The 22,568-nt window shown below is 40.1% G+C and overlaps 1 protein-coding gene across 2 annotated transcripts in view; it reads left to right on the top strand.

Moving 5' to 3' along the window:
* Window positions 1–22,568, top strand: part of AGBL1 (AGBL carboxypeptidase 1) — a 248,225-nt gene that overhangs the window by 39,922 nt on the left and 185,735 nt on the right. Inside the window, exons 8-15 of one of the 2 annotated variants that reach the window (XM_039385924.1) lie at window positions 1,109–1,225; window positions 2,203–2,801; window positions 4,427–4,510; window positions 5,561–5,647; window positions 6,012–6,160; window positions 9,457–9,544; window positions 17,318–17,462; window positions 21,027–21,180. In XM_039385924.1, the coding sequence (XP_039241858.1) occupies window positions 1,109–1,225; window positions 2,203–2,801; window positions 4,427–4,510; window positions 5,561–5,647; window positions 6,012–6,160; window positions 9,457–9,544; window positions 17,318–17,462; window positions 21,027–21,180 (1,423 nt within the window). Of the gene's footprint in view, window positions 1–1,108; window positions 1,226–2,202; window positions 2,802–4,426; window positions 4,511–5,557; window positions 5,648–6,011; window positions 6,161–9,456; window positions 9,545–17,317; window positions 17,463–21,026; window positions 21,181–22,568 lie in introns of both variants that reach the window. The other variant, XM_039385923.1, reaches the window with a different exon arrangement.

The raw sequence follows: 22,568 nt of genomic DNA, 5'->3' as shown, positions 1-22,568 counted from the left end.
CATAGTGAATTTATCTCCTTCTTTAATTAGTTATTCATTCAAAAACAGCTCCTATGCTTCTGAACTATTTCATTATTCATAAGGATTTACCAAGTAGATGTAAGCAGTTTTGGGGTTTTTTTTTGCCTAAGAGCTTGTTCTGAATAGGAGTTTTAAATACTGTTTTTCTGGTGTGCTGGTCATATATCTTCCTTGAAAAATCTTGCTAGAGGGAAAGCAAGCATGGAATGGATAATGAACTTTCAGCTTACCTTTCTTTGTGTAAGATCTTTTGCACAATGTTTCCTGGTATTGATGTGGTTTACAAACATTTTCACAGCTACATAACACATATCCATGCATACAAGCAATAGCAACCGAACTGAAACTCGGCTTACGCTTCTGTCAGGAGCTGTTCAGGCAGTTCTATGAAAATCAAAATCACCACATCAACCCTCTATTCTTTTCAGTCCAAATCTTCAGCAAGTTTGAAGTATTTATGCATCAGTATGCTGTTAGTGGCAAATCCTTTTAACCTGACCTCACGCTCCTTGCAGCCCTTCATTGCCTTTTGACCTATGCCCAAACAGCAGTTCAGACTCTGCTTAATGACACAAGTGTGGCTTGGGGTTTGAAATTCCATGGACACTTGTGCATTCAGGCAATTTTACATTTGTCTTTCCATAACAGCTTCAGAAATTAGTCTGATTGTCAAGGAGCAAATCACTTCTTTGATGATATTTGGTGGGACATACTTAAAGACACGTGGAATTATTTGAATAATGATGTAGTGTAATGCCCCGTCATCAATGCCATGTCTCCATCCTTCCCTCCTGCCCCATGTTTTCCTATTTTTTTTTTTTTTTTTTTTTTTTTTTTTTTTTTTTTTGGTTCGGTCATTGGTGGTTTTTTTTTATTTGTTTGTTTTTTTTTTAAATGCAATGACTGAATGTTTGACACAGTTTGGCCTTGGTTCTCATATCTGATATGGGTGAGGGTGCAAATCAATGCATAGGAACTTTCAACTGTGAAAGTTTCAGATCCTGTTCTTATGCCCAGTTCACTGATAGTTGAGATCATCTTGCGGGGCATTTGTAATTTATGTGCTTTTCTAATTCTGCTTTTGTAGGATTATGATTTGGAGACAGATGTGAATAAACTGAGGTCAAAGCCAGTGCTTGACCGGCCAGAGGAAGATCTTGGACAATATGAAGCAATGTGTCCAGAACTTTCCCATAATTTTCAGGTACAATCATAGTGAGGTTTCCTTTACTTATGAATATTCCAGAATTTTAGAAATACTTGAAAGGGAGTATTGACAAGTGATGACTAGACAAGGCTATTGCAAAAGGAAACCTGTAAGTCTTATAGGACTGGAAAACCAAAGATTATGACTTTTTACTATAGTTTATTGGTGTGAATCGTGAATGATAATGGGAATGATGTTTGATGCACATTTGTCTGGGTATAGATTAAGTAAGCACTGTTGAATCAATTGCCACATGAGAAATCTGTCAGATAATTTGTATCCTTGCTGGCAATTCAACAGCAATATCAAGATCAGAATGAGATGTGGAAAATACTGTCAACTAGTGGTTTGAAGGAAGAGGGGAAGATTGCACTGCCACTGACTGAAATGAACAGTTCAAATATTTTTTCCTAGTCCAGTCTGGGACAAAAAATGGACTACTGCACTCATTACACGTCTTGGAATTTAGGAGAGCTGAAAACCCTGCTTCAAATATGAGTCTGTAAAAGACCACTGGTTTAATGTATCTCCTGTATACACAATATTGTTACATTGATTGTCACCATAAGTAGCCAAATGGGATTAAATTATACTCTTGTATGAAGGTGGGGTGGAGTTTTGCATGACAGATTGGCTGCCTTTACCCCGCTGTAACATTTAGATTTAAAAAAAATGCCTTGCAAAATATCTTCCCTTCTTTGTTAGAACAATTGGTTTCAGTTGAGTCATTTGCGTGAGTCATCTCTAGTTGGATCCTTTTGGTTTCTCAGGACTTCTGTTGAAACAGCTTTGTGGATAGAGAAATGCTGGCAGGTGGTCCATGCACTGATTTTGTTCTGGTTGTTTTATTGGTTGAGTACTGTTTTGGGGGATGTGTAAATATTTCCTCTTTTCTTCCTTGAAAGGTTTCCTCTGGAAGGAGGCACAATCTGTCTTTAGTTTCTTTTAATTCCTTTTGCTTTTTAAACCTAAAGGAGCTTGAATTGGAGTCTGAGGAAGAGAAGAGCTTGAAGGACAGGACTGAGAGTCTTCCCTCTGCTCCTTCTCATTTCATTCCAAGTGCTACTTCTGCAAAACATCCAAACTGCAGATGGAGAAACCAAAGTGTCACAGAGATGGGACCAGATCCAGATGAACAAGATTTCAAAGTTCCACTGCAGAGCTGGAGAAAGAAGGAGGAATGCAGATGGGATCAGAATGATGAAAAGAGAGTCATTGCAGAAGCAACCCAGGATACAGACTCCTGTGAAGAGGAAGATGCAGCCAGAAGTCGTGTGCTTGCTTTGCGCCCTCTCCCAAAAGATGCTGCTTGGTACAAAAAACTGTTTTACCCTCACTGTGAGGCCTCAATCAATCCTAGTCCTGGAGGGAGGCTGGAGAGCTCAGACATAGTGAGAAATCTGGAGAAACACCAAGGGGATGTCCTGTTCCACAGCCCTCGCTTCTACACAGCCAGGGCCAAATGTGTTAAGTCCATACCAGGCTACAGAGACTTGGCATTTCCCGATTTCTGGGGTCACCAGCCACCTCCTCACAGCAAGCCCATGTTGGAGCGCAAGCAGGGAGTTCAAAGGTGATTGTGCTTTCATAAAATTACCACACTGAGAGTTCTCCAGCTCAAAGCTGGCTTATGTAGAATCTGACTCTAACATTTCTGAATGTCTTAGGAAGTTATAGAACAAATTTTTGACTACCCAATGATTTGCCTCAAGGTCAAACAACAGGGTGACTTTATCTAGGTCTTCCTCCCGAGGAAAGGGAATTAGCTTCTCCCTGGATTAGGAACAGGATTAGGAATCAACAAGCCTATTCCCTACCTCTGACATGGACTTCCTCTGTGTCAGTGGGTGAGCTGTGCACTATCTGTGTTGCTTTCTTTGTCTCATAGATCAAGGTGGAAGTGGCAACTCTGGGGAGAGATATTTATGGTTTCTGTGAATCCATACTTACCTACCTAGTATTTCAAATTGTTATTGATTAAACCAGTTATTGATAAATGCATTGATATAGTGATGTTTGTGACAGGACTCAGCTGCTCAAAGTTCTGATATACATTTACTAGTGGCTTTTCATTAAAGTAACCAGACCAAGACCCAGAGTATGCTGTGAATCTGTGTCCTTGCTAGAACACAAATGAGAACAAACCCATTTTAGAGACGAAGAAGACTCTGTGTCCTTTCAGGATACATTTTTATGCTCAATCTTGCTCTTTACCCAGCCACCTTTAGTGCTTGCAACATTGGGTCCCATCTGGCTCTTTGAGGGAAAATCCTTTCTGTCCTCTCAGAAAGGACCTCTCATTTTATTTAGGTGCTCAGATGAGTGGGAAGCTGTGTTTTGAAACTGTGCTGGGAGAGGAAGCTCTTATAAACACAGTTTCGTTTGTTCCATGTTTGACTGTGTGCAATGACTACATTTCTTTTTAGTGGTATAGGGAATTATTATCAGATAGCAAAGAGGCTGGATTCTATGCTAAACTTTAGAGTTGATCAACACTAATCAAATGGCTTTTGTGAAGAACACTGATTTCTGATCTCTAGAGAGAATGACTCTTTCTGCAGCAAATACAAAAGCTAGAGATCTTATTTAGAGGCAGAATCACTCTACCATCTTCTTGCACTGTTGCTCTAAAAGCTTTGCTTTTATGGCTACAACAACATGTGTAACTGCACAGCTGAAATGGGACTAATCATGACATACTTCAGGGCATAACATGATTGTTTCAAAGGTCAGGAAGAAAAATCTGGTATTCCACATTTGATCATCTTTAGGGATTAGAGAAACTCCGTTTAAATAGTAGAAATCAGCTTGACTTAAAGTCAAGATTCCCTTTGAGTCAGACTAGTAGGTTTATAAGTTATGGCAGATATTTCCTCACAGGGCAAGACTGGCCACTTGGGAGGTTGGCCTTGAGTAGGAAGAACTGGGAATAAATCAAAATTTACACAATACTACAGAGAATAGAAATTTTTCAGAATCAGTCATTTAACCCAAAAGGCAACTCATAATGGGAATAGAGCAGATGCATTCTCGTGGTGGGAAAAGATAAAGTTCACCTGGAATTAGCATATGGAAGAAGTCCTTCCTTATCAGTCCTTGAAAAGAATTTCCAAAGACTCTTCATATGACTTCTAGAAGAATCTACTATATTGAGATTTATCAGAGTGCCATTACAATTTACTGCTTTCTTTCTCCTAGGGACAAAGTCCTAGATGATGTTCGCCGCCTAATCCAGCCGGGTGATGTGATCGGCAGAACTGTGTTTGATTTGGATGAGCCCAGGTGGGTAACTACAACTGAGCACTGTAACCAGGGGCACTGTCAGTGCTGGGTGGGTGGTGAGCTCAGTTCACTTGTACAGCTCTGAGAAAGGTAAAGAAGAAATAACACAGGAGCTAAAGCCCCAGTGGAGAAAATATCTAGGAGGAGTAGGTTCCTTGTACGTGACTCCACGGAAAGGATTTGTTGTGGAAGTCACTGGAGCAGAAAAGCCTCAAAACTTTTAGACAGAGCAAGAGAATCCATACATCAGTGAGACTGTATGGTGTCCCTGGATATGTCTGCATTGCGTGTAATGATTTGGAACAGAGATGGGCAGACTGGTGCTGGGGATTATACCAGTTTCTCTGCAGTCTGAAGCAGCATTTCCCACTGAGTTTCTGCACAGCCAGTGTCATGGGCTGTAGATGTACTCTATTTTATAAGTGTGACACTCACAAAAGTCTTCTGAAAACCACACATCTGGCCTTGGAACTACTTTAAGTGCTCAGCTATGGTCAGCAATAGTGGTCTTTGAGATGTAGCACAGGGCAGTTGAGAGGATCCCAAATATGAAGAAGTTGCATTCAGAGGAAGGATGAATGAATTGGAGAACACTCTTTAGATGAAAAAAAAGGTAAAGGACAGTTTGAGGTAGGAGAAAGTTGTGAAGTTGTTTAAGATTAATTTACAGATTTCTAAGCTATAGGAGAAGGAAACTATATAGATGAGGGAAGAGTAAATGTGTAGTAATTGTATAAAGCTGCTTTCTGCAATTAATGAATTAATAGGAATAGCCCAGTGGGAAAGTAGTTGAAATAAAGAAAGCAAACACGAACTGTGACAAAAAGGAGTATTGGGAAAAGGAAAGATGTGATTTAGAATTACCAAGCAAGAGTAGAGAGTAAAGGTGCATCAGATAGGAGGATTATGGATTTGCTCACCTCTTGCTCCTACCCAGGGTCCTGCCTATTAAAGAAATTATTAAAGCCTATTATAGCATACAAAAGGCGCTGGGGAAAGCTTGTCTTTGAAGCAGCCTGCTATAAGTGTCCTTGTTTTGCTTTACAGCAGTCACTCAAGCCCAGGTGCTCCAGGTTGTCTGACATTCTTCTCCAAGTTTGAATCGGGAAACCTTCGCAAAGCCATCCAAGTGCGTGAGTAAGTACACCTGGAGCAGATGTGTCCCAGCCTGCCTTCTGCTGCAACCACAGCGTGGAATGGTGGTGTTCTCCTGGGTTTGGAAAGGGCCAGCCAGGGAAACAGGTGACATGGCACAGAGCTAATCATGCCTTCCAACACCTAAATGTCAGGAAAGCAACAGGAGTAAGAAAACAGAGCTCAAAATGTTTTGACAAGATCAATGCAGTATGAGTATTTAAAGGTGTTTGGGCTTTGTGAGTTTAATGCTGTTCTCTGACGCTCAGAAAATATTAATGAATTTGATTGTATAGCCTGTTGTCAGCACGTTCACTGGCAGACATGGGGTGTTTATGACCACTGTTTTTTCTATGTTTTTTAACAGGTTTGAGTATGACTTAATTATGAATGCAGATGTCAACAGCAACCAGCATCACCAGTGGTTCTACTTCGAAGTCCGTGACATGAAGTTAGCAGTTCCCTATCGCTTCAACATTATCAACTGTGAGAAGTTCAATAGCCAGTTTAATTATGGTATGAGTCCTTGGGGAATTGGGGTGGCCTTCTGTTCACAAGAATATCTTTTTAATGCCAGAAAGGTTTTAAACTTTCCATATCTGTAAGTATAGGAAGACTGTAAGTTTAATCTTATCTGCCCTGAAATACACTGAAAGAGTCACTTCAGATTTGTCAAAGTACTTTTGTCTATCCTCAGGAGGACTGGGGAATAAACTGAATATTGAGACCTAGGAGAGGATTTGTGGGGGAAAAAAATTGTCACTGTTGTGTTTATAGATCAGAACTGAGGAAGAATGGCACTAGAGTTGAGGGAGGTGTGGGGAAAAAAAGACAATCTGTTGGAACTGAATGAACAGCATAGGATTGGAAAGTACTTCTAAGATTTAAGTAAATGTGATAATCCTCAAACAAATATTCATGTTTGTTTGGGTTTATCCAGCAAGACATCTATGACTTCAGACCTACTAAAACTTCTGTTGATATTAATGATGATAAAAAATTCTGTTCCTTGCTGTCTTTGAGGTCCTGTCACAGTCCGTGGTTCAGGAGGAAGGCAGCATTGCTCAGAAATAGGCAGGGCAAATCCCAGCTTTCAATACTGATTTTAGAAGAGAAGTTATTTCTTCTGCATGGAGACTGGATTGAATTGTTAGCTGGCATGGGTTGGTTTTTTTTTTATTTGTTTCCATGGAACTCTGTTAATTTACACCAGCTCAAGACCTGACTCAGAATGTTTAATAAGTCCATAATATCAGACCTTGCATTCCTCTGAAGCCCTGTGGCTACAGCCTCTAGCATCACCAGGACAACTCTCTCAAGATCAATGTACCTAAAACAAATAGCATTAGGAGCTGGAATCACTTGTCACTTGTATGTATGAAACTGGCTGAATGAGTGACATGACGAATTATAAGGCATTTGCTCTTTAACCCTAAGGGCTGAGGTTCAAATATTCATATAAATCCCAACTGAAAATTATTTATTTTTGTCATCTTATACTACTTCCCTGAATTACCAAACAATTCAGAGTGGTGTGTCTGGTAGGAGCCTAAACATGAAGTATGTTGATGTCCTACTGTAGACCTCAGTACAACCCCTCATGCAGCCACTGGTGCTTTCACAGCCAGAGATTCAGGCTATTACTGATGGAAGGTTGTTTGTTATCTGCTAGTTTGGCTGTTGTCAACATTTATAGTCTCATTTTGTGTACCTGAAATTGTACATGACTCACATGTTCAAGCATGCAGTGAAAAATACATTTGGAAGAGAAATGTGAAAATACCATCTGGAGTAAGGAGGGAGGCTAAGCCCTGTCTCACTTTTGGATGGCTTGTACATGGGATTGGCTATCAAACAAATCTTCTGAGGGTTACTTCTGCTGCTCTGAGCGGGCAGTGAAGCTCCAGCTTTTCTGGCTTGGCTGAGTGAGACTCACTACCCCTTCCAGCACATGCATAACATTTACACAGACCATTGCTGTTTATTTGCCACATTCCCTCTGCACTTTTCCTGGGCTCATGCCCACACTATATTACTAAAAGCCTCCAGTTGTTATGTAGTGGCAAAGTGCCCTGGGTGGCAACTCCTGGTTACTTGTCTGGTTTGATTTTTCCCTTTTTCTCTTGGTTAGATGGCACTGTGTGACTTTCAAACCAGCAAAAAGAATACTTAGTGAAATAGTTGTTGCCAGGAGCAGAGCAAGTCAGGAACTGCAGCCTCCACCTCTCTCCTTCCCTCTTTTTCACTGACTTACTTTACCATGGGAAATAATGGGATTTCATCTAAAGCCTGATTTCAGTTTGTTTTCTAAAATTGAACATTTCCATAGGGAAATTGGGAAGGAAAAACTGCTTTTTTTTACTTTTTTTAATTAAAATGAGATAGTAGACTAGTATCAACCACTGCTCTGAGGTAGTTTCCAGTTTGTCTCCTTTGGACACAGAGAGAAGGGCAGAAGATGGCATTTGGGATGTTGAGAGCCCTGAATACCCTGAGCCCAGTTTATCTCTTGTCTGATAAACTGGGCATCTGGACAGGTCTGTGACTCCCCAAACTTGCTGTGGCCCATGTCCTGGAACCAAACACAATTGTTTCTTGTATGTGACTTAGGGCACTGATTCAGGAAATGGCAGTATAGAGGTTACTCCTAGGTGTCGGTGAGTTAGTGCCACCCCACAGCACAGCCAAATAAGATCTGGAAAGGCATTGCTGCTGATACACTTCCTGGCTCTGAAAGTGTTGGAGAATTTAACAGAAACCCAAAGGAAGAAGAGAACTGAATAGCTGCTTATGGAAATATGTCATCAGTATTAATGATTTTTAAGCATCACCTCCTCCCAGCACAAGAACAGCCAAGAGAAGGCTCAGGGGGCAACTTATCAACATGCAAAAATACTTGAAAGGGCATTTTTCTCCTTCTTAAATACTCTTTCACAGAAGTGCTGCCAGCAACCATTGCTGGGCTCAGCTGTGGCTGTGCTGGGTCCACTGGAGCTGGCTGGCAGCAGCATCCCTGCAGCCCCCAGCCCCTCACCAGGGACACACGGTGCAGAGAGCTTTGCTGTGAGGGCAGCATCCTCACCGTGCCTGTGAAAGAGCAGGCAGGTGTGTACAGCAAAGGAATTTGATTCAAAAAACTCCCTGCAGATGGGCTGGCTTCATGGAGCTGTGAGTAATGTGTACACAGCTCAGATCAGAGACAGCCTCGTACCTCGGGGCACAAAATTTTGGAGGTCAGGAAGGAGTCATCCTCTGGGATAATATGGTACAAAGATGGATGCTATTGTTATCAGCATTTATGACACATAGAGGTTATTGAGGTCTAATAGTAAGTTTAAACCCTTCTAGTTTTGCTTGCTGTTTTCTGAAGGTAGGGTATTGGATGCACCACTGATCTCTAATGCTGTGGTAGGATTAAGAGTTCAATACTAGTGCAGCCAAGCACAAAATATTGCACTAACCAAATTAAGGATCTTGTTGATGCCTTGATTCCTATTCTTTCCCTTCCTTTCCTTTCCTTTCCTTTCCTCTCCTCTGTTTTTAAACAGAATGAAGTCCTCCTTTGTGGACAGTAGGATAATTTATTTTTTAATAAACTCCATCGAGCTCATTTCTTCTGGAGGTGCTTTTTGTACAGACATAGCTATATCAGAACAAAGCACAGGGCTTTGGGAATGTATTTACTTTACATAAACTATCTGCAGAGAAAGTACTGGCAAAATATTGTTGCTTCTTGTTTAGTCTTTCCCTTCCCACCTCTGTCTTTTCCAGCCAGGGAAGTCACATAATTGAAAATATCTTGTTTTATTTAGGTATGCAGCCGGTCATGTACTCAGTGAAGGAAGCTGTCCAGGGCAGGCCTCGCTGGATTCGGGCAGGCCATGATATCTGCTACTACAAGTAAGTGTGAATTTGGTGAATAATCTGTGCCTTCCTTCCTCCACTGTTTCCCTTCTGTTAACTGTATTGATCTCACGAATTTCTCACCACCTGTATTCCTTCTTCCAAATGTCTCTAAATTGGTGCTGGGTTCACCTTCAGAAAACAGCTCACAGTGAGATCTCAATATTAGATACCAGGGGAGAAACAGGGCATGTGCAGAATTCACTTCCCTAGGAGGAAGGAGGTGGAAAGGGAATGGGAAGTGCTCAAACCTTGCTGGTGCAGCCAGGAATAGAAGGAAGCTTAACCCACTAAAGTAGTGAAGTTGGCTTTTCCCCTGTCCATGAAAGAATGAGCTGTATGGGATCATTGTTTTTCTGTTGCACACACTGACTTTTGTAAGAGATGTAGGAGCTGAGGAGGTAAAGAAGGGGTTAGATATACACAGGGTTGTGTGGGAAGGGGTGTATATGTACATGCACTATATACACCTATATAATTATATATGAAGAAATAGCCACATACAAATTCATGTTTGTCTGTGAATTTATACCTTAGTATCTTCATGACCTTCCCTTCTGCTCCAAGCATCCTAGAAGGCAAATTGATCTGTGAACCATTCTGATTGGCACCATATAGACCCTGTCCTGACAGCAGAAACAGTAGGGATTAGTCTTACTATCCTATGGGAAGTTTTGTCTTTCTACTGGGGTGAGGCAACAGTGGTCTAAAGGAGGCCTCACAAGCTCAGTGCTGATATTTATGCAAGTTCCCTGTTTCAGGCTGTTTTTGCAGTGTGCCAGAGCCTTAGAAGAAAAATACTCGATCAGTCTCATCTTTAACTTGTATCTGAGCTGGAGCTTGACTCATGTGAGACATTCTCACTCAGGTTTCTCATTTTCATGTAGAAAACTGATCCCTGATTCATCCTGCTTATTACAGTCAAAGGAGACAAGTGTAGAGCTTCGTGTTTCAGTAGGTTGAATGCACTCTGTTTTATTTTCTCAAGGCTTCCAAAATGTTATCCACTATGCTATTTATTTTAAAAATGATGATTAAAAGGGTTTTCAGGACTGGCTTAATTGGTATGTTTTGGATTAGAATATATGTGCAGAGTTGAAGGCTGGGAGAAAGAATAGAACAAGTAGGAAAATTACAGGTATGAGTAAATGTATTTGGTTGAATGCCTGTGAGTGGGATGTCTGGGAATGATGTAGCCTGGGGCGGTGTAAGCGGGAAGACCTGCAATGGAAAAAAGAGGTTGTATGTTGAGGATGAACATTATGGGTGAAGTTCTCATACTGTGTAATCAAACACTGCAACTTTTGATGTTAATTAATTATTTTATCCTTGCCGTACCTGTCATGACCTGAAAGCTGGGTCTGAGAATGCCTGAGTGACACGTTTTCCCTTTCTTTCTTTTGTTCTTCTAATTATTTTTTTTCCTACCATGATTCCTATTCACCAGTTTTCATCACTAGTTTCTCAGTCTCTCAGGATGCTGTAAGTGCTGCATTAGGTTCTATATAAACAAGCCAAAAGTCTGATTCTTGCCGCTAATACCTTGCAGTTGAAGCTCAGAGTTTGGGCTACCTGGTGACTGCAGACAGGGAAATACGAGAAAACAGAAAGGTGTTAACAGAATTAATGATCATAAATGTCTGGCGTGGTAAATGGGGCTCAGGAAAAAGCTGAACTTTTCTGATGTTCTAAATGGTACTCCTTTCTTCATTAATTTTTGTGCTGAGGCTGATTTTGGAAACTGTTGGGAAACAATGGGATTTCTCATTGTTAGAAATGGTATTTGTGTTACGTTCAGAGGTGACTGTGTTCACAAGTGGGTTTGATGAGACAATAAACCCAAACAAAGACAGTGGGCTGCCTTCCAGAACTAGCAGAGCCTCAAACTTGTGTTGACACCAAAAAATTCCAAGTTGTCCCAATCTCTGTGGTAATCTTTTTCTTTCTTTTTTCTTTCTTTTTTTTTTTTTTTTTTTTTTTTTTGGGGGGGGGGGGGGGATGAGCTGAAGACTCAGGTTATTCTCTCTCAACCTGGAATCTGTCTACAGCAATTTGAGTAACTGTTTTATTTTGTTTCAGGTATTCTTCACTAACTTTTCTTCAGCTAATCTTAAACTCTTCTACCTCAAGAACTAATGTAGTGTGGTGCAGTGGCTTCCCTTTACATGCCTGTAATCTCTGGCTGCTCTGAGTATGAGTTTCTGGTTGTGCAGACTTTACACACTGAATACCCAAGCAGTGGCTTCCCATGTCACGAACAAGGCAGCTATTGTACAGTGATTAAACAGCAGCTGACTTCCAAGATTAAACCATGATTGTACAATTAAGCCTGTAATTAGATTCTTGTTCTGAATATATGAGAGAATAATTTTATTGATTTGGAATATTCTGTGTCTTCTAGCTGTGCATTAAATTATATGTCAACATAATCATCTAGGATAACTATACTTCTGTTGTCTCTCATAATTGTTTGTCCAAGTTTTCACATATTTTTGTATATACAAGAATGTGCATATACACATATATATGCACTTTCACCTCTATTGAAACTCTATTTTTTTCCCAGTGATTATAAAAGAGATTCCCTGTCATGAGAAGTTGTATGGGGGAGGGAATGTGAAGATAGTGTGTTTGGGGTTTCTCAGATGAGGAAGAAATGGGATTGCTATAGAGATATCATGCTGATAGAGTTTTGGGGAACAAGCTCACTTCATTTCCATTCTCCCTGTTCACAGATATCCTGGGGTGAGAGTGCACATTTCGATGGGAACCTCATCTAATTACTTTTACCAGGAGTTATTCATAAACCAGGAGTTATTCATAAATATGGGAAAAGAGTGATATACTTACAAAAATACAGAGGAACTCAAAGATGCCCTTAATTGCTTTTGCAGCAGGGCCTTTATGGAGAGACACCTCTGAGCTGAAGGACAATGGGAGGAAAGGCTCATTGGTGAGATGTCTGGGTGAAGCAGGTTGGCTTCTCTTTGGCATTCATCTTCCCTGAAGATGGGATAGTTCACTCACAAAAATGAATGTTGTGGCACAGCTGTGTCATCGTGTACCTTTCTCATATGTCTCACAAGAATTTTTATGTTACAGAGAATATTAGCAGAGCTCTTGTCAAAAAGAAGCTGAGTGACACTTCTGCTCTATTTTATTGCCTCTCTGTGAAGTGACAGGATACACCCATGGTAAACAGTTGCAGTTACTATAAGATCATCTAATTCTCTTGCTGTCTTGGCAGCTTTTATGCACTGAATAATATTCCTTTCTGGCAAAGTATTTAAGGAACAATGGCAGCTGAATGCTGAATTGGTGACAATGTGCTTGTGCCTTTGGTTTCATGGCTCATTCTAAGCATATTATCTAACTTCCAGCTTTTTCAGACAATAGTCAGTTCATGGATGGTAATGAGGTACATGGAGTGTTTTGTTCTCACTTCACCACTAAAAACTTGGCTGTTTAGTGATCATAATGGTGTCAGAACTAGGTCTTCTCTTTTCAGCATCTTTATAATCACATTAGATGAAATAATCATCGTAACATTAGCAGGTCACCTCTCAGCTCTAATGAGATCTGTGAGATGGCTGAGACACCAGTCTCATTTTGAGAGCACCTGGCCTTTGCAATATGATTAAACACCTTACAGCAAGATGGCTGTGGGAATATTATAATTCCACTGGGATTCTGCCTGAACTCTTGACAACAAAAATGCCTCGACATGGATTTGGCCCCTGAAAAGGAACTTGTGCTGTGCATTTTCCAGTTTCCAGTGTGGCAGATCCCAAAATAACAGCTGTACCCAGTGAATTGTAAAATACTGCTTTTTACTGTATGAACGAGGGTATTACTAAGGCCTATTGCACTTAATAGCCACACTTAGAGATGTAAGGAGGTCAGGAGACGTAAAATGGGGACACCAAACTCCAGGTGGGAAGTATTTTGTACCAAGGGAATGCATCAGCAGGTTAGAAGTGATAAACATTTTCAAAGCAGTTTGTTTTGAAATGGCCCAGAAAGATAGAATATTGATACTTTCTTTGGCCATTTTAGTCTAGGCCAATAAATGCTGTATTTCATCACCTAACAGTGCTTTTTACCATGCTGCAGATTGGAAGTCTAAAGAAGAGATGGCCAAGGGATACTGTTCCTGAATAGTTTGGTGCTTTTGAATTTCTCAGTTACAATTCAGCTTCTTTCCTGCCTGCATCTTTGTCCAAGTCGCTTCACTTGTCTGTCTCTGTTTTCCCATCTGTAAAGGGTGGAAAATGAGAGTCACTTATCTGCCACCCAAAGAATGGAAATATATAAATGGGAAGCACATTTTAATTAGATAATGTTTGCAAAGATCTTTTAAGCACAAAAAATGATTGTGCAGAGTAAGTGATAAGTAGCATTATAATTATTATTAATTAACTTTTCATCACAGCTATGCTGGAAGCATACTACCTGTACATTTTTTCTGAAGAAGAACAGCAAGTAAAGTGATTTCACTATTACAAAGTGACTGAAAGGCACAGTAGATACAGCTTGCATGCCCATTGAGAAAAACACACTTTGGTCTTGTTTTTTCTTTCCAATAATCAGTGTGTTTAGCTTCTAGAGAGCATGAGAGACTTCCAATGTTTTTTTTGAAAGAGAAGACAAATAAGATAGTGGGAAGCAGATGTTGCCAGGGTCTTTTTTCCTTCCCTTTTCCTTGCTTTTTGCTTTAGGCTCCATGCTGATATTATAGGGTGTTGTGATGAAAAAGTGGTGAGGAGCCAAAAAACCCCATCAATCCAGTGGAGGAAAAAGGAAGCAATAGAACCATTTTGGCTTGATAGCAGTAGGAGGAGAGGGAGGCAAAGAGGAAAAATGCTATTTTTTTGGTGTTTCTTTTAAAAATATTCAGAGCTACTGCTTTGTACAGTGGATTGTGAGGAGACCAGATTATATGCAGTAAACGTACCATGATCATTTACACCGCTTACACAGGGAGTTTTTTCTTCTTAATGCATGAGTGAAGAATGTTGAAGCCTCCCAAAGCCACCAATAAACTTCCTGTTGCTGCCAGATAGTTTGCTATAGACTGAAGCAGGTGTCAAGAAGTGATCCAAAAGCCTGGAGATGTCGTTTCTGGGTGGGTATCAAGGTGGAACAGCAGAGACAGTCAGAACAAGAACGAAATGTACTGTTAAGCAGTGCTGTGAGAATTCTGTGCATCAGTACCCATGGGATCATGTGATCTGAGTGGTCAGGAGTAAGGACCATTGACTATCAGTGTAGCATCAAGGTCAGGGGTGTCTGGTGCTTCAAAACCTCAGGGTTAAGTGGCCATTTTAGGCAGGAGAGACACTTTTGGCTTCAGAATTATGGAATATAGAGGGAGAAGCCTTTACTGGAGCATCACGTGGGAATAATGTATATGTAAGACATTTAGGCAGTATCTGCCTGCAAAGACCTGCTTCCTCCCAGTGTGAATTTGGAGGTGAGGACTTGGAAGAACTCAGCACTTTGTGACAGTTCTTTATGAATAAGGTCATCTAATCTTCCAAGTGGCACTGAGTATAATAGAAGCTATGGAGATGAGCACTTTCCTTCTGCACTATACAAGAAACAGTTCTTAATTATCCTTCATTGTCAAAATTAACAGGAACTATATTAAATGTCATTGTTCTGACTTTAAAGAAAGACTAGACTCTAACCCTTGATCCACCAAAATACACATATAATACCTAAGTAGATGTTTCTATATTTGTGGATTAATTTTTTTCCCCTCTGAGTCTCTGTCCAATATTAAGGTGGTTTATTTGCAAAGGAAATGTTGGGGTTAAGAGTTCAGCTGAGAATAAAATCATAGGCCTTTTAGTTTGCCACTGTGACTCAGTGTTTCTGCACTAGCTATTGATCCAGTCTGTATCACTCACCCCACATGTTCCTGACTGTTGAATTCAGGTGAAAAACCAGCAGCATTGTATTGTGTCTCTCTTATGAAAAAGAGCTGATTATTTTGGAGAATTTGACAAGAATAATTATCTTTTCTCTCCTCCCCTTTGAATAAAAATGAAGGGCAGCAAAATAAACTAGTATTGTAAAATTCAGGAGCTGAAATTGCATCTTTTGGTTGCCTCTTCTATTTTGCATTTTAATGCAACATTGATGATAACATTTGTCAAAGAAACCTCACAGTCCTTTGGAATCAGAAGGTTCAGCAACAGCATAATTGGTGCAATGTGGGAAAAATATTGTTTGAAATGTACTTATGGATGCAATTTGCTGTGAGGCTTCTCCCTAAAGTACATGATTTGTCTCTTCATCTCTGCTGAAAGAAAACTTTCTTCCTCAGCCTGAAGTCATCTCTTCATCAGAGTAAGTTTCCTGCAAGAGATTTGATCCTGAAAGTAGACTGAGAAGTTCACTATAAGATTTTGTAGTTTTATTGAAGGCACTGTCAAGGACCTGTGCACCCTGTTAGCCCTTGATGATGCTGACCAGCCCCTCCCAGAGCTCTGTTGTATTGAGGCTCCAGCTCAGTCACTGCTGTGTCCCTGCTCTGCTATCAGCCCTGATGACCCAGACCCTGACACTTCGACCAACCTTCTGGCTTGACTCAGACCTGCCTCACTACCACAAACTTGTCTGATGATCTGGATGTGTGGTTGAACCAGTAGTTGAACCTGTCTGCTGTCCCCAGGCATGCCCTGCTCAGGTGCTGTGGGAGCTGACCCTGCCTGGTGAGCTCTTCTGGCTTCCACATCAAGCTCAGCTCCTCACAGGGAGCAATTGGTCCTCACTGCTCCCTGAGAGGGAGAGGCTGAAGTCTTCAAAAAGGAGGGATCCGAAATAGAGGATTGTTTGGGTAGCTCACAACCTGCAAATCTTTGTAAGGTCATTTCTCCTTCATGCTCAGTCTCTACCCAAACCTGCTCTCCTCCTCTTCCTTCTCAACAAAGAGCCTTTGATGGTATCTGGAATATTTTTATGTATGTCCTATTATTTATTTTTGTGCCTGAAATATCACTTTTCTTTCTGTAGTGGAACTGAATAGTTGCTTTGGTAGGATATTCATATTTTCTAAATCTCCAGGCTTTTCACAGAATATTTTCACATGGCATTGTTCAGAGCTGTGAATAGGAACCTGCATCTTTAAGCAAGATAATTTGGATATCTGAAGAAATATGGCAGTGTTAGCTGAATGCATTAGTTTAAATATATCTGGATTGTGCTATATGAGCTAGTATTAGCTGGCTGCTTCTTTATTTGCATTTTCCCAAAATGAAGCAAACTGTTATTTCCCTGTGAGAGTGCTCCCATCCATCAGCAGCATGTGACTGGCAGTGCTCTGTACTGCCACATGCAGTTCTGCCTCTTCACTCCCTGTGGGTCTTTGTGTCCTGTTGTGAATCCCAGGACACCCTGAACCTTGGGTACCACCTTGATTTGTGGTAGTCACCATGGTGACCCTGTTTGGATCTCTGTCCAGTGGAGTTGTGGTTTCTCCAACCTTCCTTCTTTCATACAGGCTGCAAGTGCATTGCTGGGTCACTGGGTATTGTTTGGTAGTGTGTTATATTTTTGTACCTGCTCATTACTGGGATTGGATTTATTGTACTTATATGGAGCCTCTGTACAATGACTGGTTAAGTTTGGAGCCCCTCCTACAGCATGAGATGAAAGCTCATTCAGAGTGGATGCTTCTCTGAATGCTTAGTTCTCTTGTGGCTTCTCCAAATGTGCATCTAGAAGTGAAAAATATTTACTTTCCTCCTCTTTCTTTTCTTCCAGAAACCACTACCACTGCAGGGCAACTGCAGGAGGAGGCATGAGAGGAAAGTTCTATTACACACTCACCTTCAGCATCAAGTTCCCGCATAAAGATGATGTCTGTTACCTGGCCTACCATTACCCCTATACCTACTCCACAATGATGGTAATACTGACATGTCCACCTAGATAAGATAATGGTCCTGACAGGTTGGAGCTGCTTGGGTATGTGTAGATTTCGAGATGAGATAGAGGATTGTTTTCACACTTCTTCATCTCTGCAACTGTTCAAGGCTAGGTTGGATGGGACTTTGAGTAACCTGGTCTAGTGGAAGGTGTCCCTGCCCACAGCAGGGGGAGTTGGAACTGGGTGATCTTTAAGATCCCTTCCAACCAAAATCACTCTATGCTCGTGATGGTGTCATTGTCTTGTTTACAACTGCAGCCCCTGCCAGTTCTAAAGCCCAGAATGCTGTAGGAGAAATTCCTGTATAGGAAAATGTGGGGTACAATCCATTAGTGCTCATACCAGTCAAAATGCAAACCAAAGGTGTCTCCATTCACTTAGGGTTGCAGGATTCTCCTCCTGGAGGGGTGTGAAGCAGGGGGCTAAAGCTAGTGGCAACTCAGATGTGCTGTCTGATCCTCCTGACAAGGGGTAACAGCTCAGCTTTCAGAGCTGCACCCAGCAATACCACAGTGCTGGACCTCATCTGATGCTTTACCAACTTTTTCCTCTGCCAGCTGGAGTTTCAGTAGGCATTTGTGACACTCCCACCAGTGCTGTCAGTACAGAAACTAAAAGAATACAACTCTAAAGCATAAATTGATTGCTGAGTTGCACCAAGTTTGATTCCTCGGGAAGGATTTGTTTTCTAGGGCCTTTTCTGGCCAGGGGTGGATGGTAAGGGAATTTTCTTGGAAAGGCATCCAGTGTCCTTTCTCTATAACTGGATGCAAAAGTCTCAAAGGAAGGTAGGATGAAAGAAGGTAAATTAATAGTTCTGGGAGTAGCTGTGCAAAGATGAGAAAGATGTCACTGAAAACAAAACCACACAGTTCCAGTAGATCAGTTCCCCTTCCTTCTCCCCTCAATTTCCATTATTAAAACATATTCTTTTGGGCAATAAATGCTGGTGTGGGTTGGTGGAGTTTGAGCTCATTCTATTTTTTTGCTATGGGATTGGTTTGCCTACCCAGATATTAGAGGCTGTCCTTTCATGGGGACAGTGTCCTCCTCCACATACTCACCACCCTGCTTGGCGTGCCAGCAGAGTTAGGCTTAGATTAATTCCCACTCAAACAAGTCTCTCATCAACTGCTTTGCATCCCATCATAGATGCTCAAAGAAACTGCTTCCAATATTTGGGAGAAGGCCAGTCAAGCCTTCACAGTCCAAAACATGTCTGTCAGCTCACTTCTTATCAGGCTTATGGGTACCAGTTACTCCTCAAAACCCATGAGGAAGAGTGTATGCTCCCATAGTGGGGTTTAACCTGTAGCCTTGAAGGCACATGTATCTACAGTCTGTGGGGGGAAAAAACAAATACAATACTGAAGGATTAGGTGGGCTTATTCACCATCGTGCTTGTTTCACGTAAATGCACTGCCTCATGATTATTTTACTGTTATTGATTTCTATCTTCTGCTGGCACAAAGCAAGAGAGACTTGGAGAGTTTGTGCACTCTGGGAATTCCTGAATATCTCACCTGTTCCTGAATGAATAGAATAGACATGAAAAAGATGTTATTCCTACACTTGCAGGACCAGGTCTTTAAATATTTCACTGTCTCTTCAAATGAAAAGCCCATTGAAGTTAAAGGGAATTTGCCCCAGGAAAAGTTAAAATTAACTTAGACCCAATAAGGACCATAAAGTTGGGTAAATGGAAATTATGGTCGGGAAAGATTGATAGATTGTCATGTCCAGCTCTTTAGCCAAAGCAAATTCATTGCCTCTAATAATTCTAAATAGCTTCTTTGCTTGGGCTGATTTAAAATGTCGAGTGATGCAATATACACATTTCCATTTTACTTTAATTTCCACAGTAAATAAACTAAATCAGATTTGTGCATCAGTAGAATGCATTTTAAAGCATTTGTCCACTAGTGAAGTGTGTTGGTTTTACATATCAATAATAAATTAAAAATGATTATGAACCCAAGGGCTCAATTAAACACATAGTGCTTTGGGGAAGAAGATAAACTTGTATATGGAGTTAGTAATTTGAAAATGTTTTTAAATATCATATATATTTAATAGTTACAGGCATATTTGCAGGAAATACACAGAGCAGAATCCTATTTGAACTGGACGCACTCTGCAGTTCATTACTTCTTGTACATTAGTAATTACATTTCTTTTATGAACAGTAATTTATCTATTTTTGCATCACAGTGTTAATTGTTTGGATATCTAGCTGAAATCTCAGTGGCAGCTATACCCAATTAAGTTTCACTGGGTACCAGAAACATAAGTAAAAGATTATATTGAGTTCTCTGTATCTATGAGAGATTGTTATATGCATTTAATAATTAAATTTACTTTATTGGCAGTATTTTAATTGCTTTATAGCATAGATGACTGTAAATTTCACTTCTATGTTTACATGGCTCTATTTTGATACTGGGAAAGCAGTCTGAAAGATGGTGAGTTCTAAGGTTTGAGGAACAGGAGGAATGTCTTGTCCCATAAATACCAGTTAAAATTTAGCCCTGAGTTGTACAGACAATAAGTTACTGTGTAAGGGTCGCTCAGTGAATTGATGTGTTTCAGTTAAAGTATTGTTAGGACAAGTGTGCCTAGTACACTATCCCTATTTCTACCAATTGAGAGACAACTGGTGTTCCACAACACTTAGCAACACCCTGCAATGGCATTACTTACACTCATCTTGCCACTTGCAATTACAGTGTAAACAGAGAACTACACATCATCTGGTGTGTGGGTGACAAGTGGCTGTTTGTCTAATGAGGCGATCAGAATTTGTTCCAGGAAGTCTTTTTTTCTAAGCTGCCAGCTCTTTTTCTCAAATTTCTCAAGGAGCTGTTGGACTTAAGAATTGTTTAAAACTGTCATAAACTTTGGGGGTGGGGAGAAAATCTCCTTTTCAAGTAACTTCTTGGAAAGACGCTCTTCAAATTTACCACTACTGATTGTACAAAACGTTTTGCTTAGATGTAAACTTTTTGGCTGCCTCTGATATGGAGTTGTCACTGAGTTTCACTGGCATGTGCTTGACAGCTAACCAATCAGTTCTATAAATGCTCAAAAATGGTGAGTTTTCTCACGTTTCTACACAACCCCTATTAAAATATAAAGAGTAGATGCTTCTCTTTTGGATTTCATGTATGCATAGAAATTTCTTTACGATAATAAGAAAAGCACCTAGGAACTGTTCAGGTAAAATCATACAATTGCTTGGGTTGGAAGGGACCCTTAAAGATAATCTAGTCCAACCCCTCTGCAAAGAGAAGGGAAAACTTCAACTAGACCATGATACAAGAATAAATAATTCTGTGTAGCTTCAGTGCATTGGAATGTATTGTGAATGGCTTGTGCATATTTGTGAGATGCAAAAGATGGTGATATTAACTGGCAGAAGAGAGGAGCTGGGAAGTTAGCAAGATATGAAATTAGTATCAATAATAATATACAGCTAGTGGAATAAAATCAGAATTTATAGACCAAGAACTCCCTTATAAATCTGCTTCCTTGCTTCATTTTCAGTCCCATCTTGATATTCTGGAACAAAATAGGAACCCTAAGAAGGTTTACTGGAGGCAGCAGACACTCTGCCAGACACTGGGAGGAAATCCATGCCCATTGCTCACAATCACTGCTATGCCAGAATCTAAAAAAAGAAACGACCTGGAGCAATTCTGTAAGTACCCAAATGAAGCATTAAAAAAGATGCTGGTGAGTTGTGCTCATGTCAACAGTGACAATGACAACCTGTTTTGTGAATATGCTGATTTTTCTTGTCTTTCTCATTTTGGAAAAAGAAATCTAAATATGGGGAATAGCCAATTACAATGCGTTTAAAAAATTACAGGCTTGAATGGAGAAAGGAGGAGAACTGATGTCATTTTGCACCTCAAATTTTTCTTTAATTATTTGAAACAATTGCAAAGTTCAATATCAAATATTACCTACCACAAAGAAAACGTGTTCAAGTAACTAATTCAACAAGAATTTTTTTTTTTATGTTATGTTCCATATTGAAATGATTTATGTATTTTGAATTCTAAAACTTGCAAAAAAAAAAAAAAAGAGTACAAGATAACTTGTTCCTAGCTGGAGCAGCACTTGAAGTGTTCTGGTGAAATTCCAGCTCCTGCAGTATGCCCAGTAGATCCATCTGGACACAATATAGCTCTCTGCATTCTATCTGAGACCTAACTGATGATGTACTATCTAATGGTAAATATTATAATTGCCATTTTATATCTAGAGATGGTTATTTTTCATTGTGAAAGCCAAAGATTTAGACCTTCGGTGGCCTTGATGAACAAGATTAAGTTATGCAAGTTTCTGTAACCCAACAGCAAGTGATAAAAAGATTTACATTAGCACCACATTGGGCTAGGTTCAGCTTTAGAGCCTAAATGACTAACTACTTATATGTAGGTTGAACTTTTTTCTGGAGTAAGGAACAAGGCACACACTGATTTTTTTATTTATTTTTTTAATCTTTACTCTTCACATGTAACATGGGTTGAGAACTTTGAGGAAGTGTGTGTATTTAAATTGTCTTAAGACATTTTTGGATGTTAAGTGAATAGGTCTGAGTATCTCACTTAGATACTAGTCTAGCAGTATCCAAAGGGATATGGTAAAATTTCTCATTGCAGAATTCTCCTTTCAGGGTTATGTGGAGCTATTTGAGTGGACTCCTCATAATGTCCATTCTACATGCATAAACTAAAAGAATGCTCAAATATTGGAGCTGGTGATAATTATTGCTATCTTTTTTGGTTCAGGTTTAGTTCAGTCACTGTGGTTACGCTGCCATTACAGTGTAATCATCTGGAGCTCATACCTTTTTATTATAATAATTTTATTACAAATTGAGCTTTTACCCTGAATTAGCAAATTGATGATCATGAACATGCTTTTCTAGGTTGAAATATTAACAAAAAATAGCCAAGTGCAGGCTACATGGGAATTCGTAACACGAATGCACACACTGAGCTTTAATTGTGGAAACTGGAGGCAGTGTCAAAGAGCAAATTGGATTTTTGGTGTTGCTATTATCAGTATTATTATATA

The sequence above is a fragment of the Pipra filicauda genome, unplaced genomic scaffold (genome assembly GCF_003945595.2).
Source record: "Pipra filicauda isolate LSUMZ 115617 unplaced genomic scaffold, ASM394559v2 scaffold44_size3831614_pilon, whole genome shotgun sequence".
Taxonomy (NCBI): domain Eukaryota; kingdom Metazoa; phylum Chordata; class Aves; order Passeriformes; family Pipridae; genus Pipra; species Pipra filicauda.
Note: the sequence above shows the minus strand (reverse complement) of the source record. Positions and strands in the feature narration are given on the sequence as shown.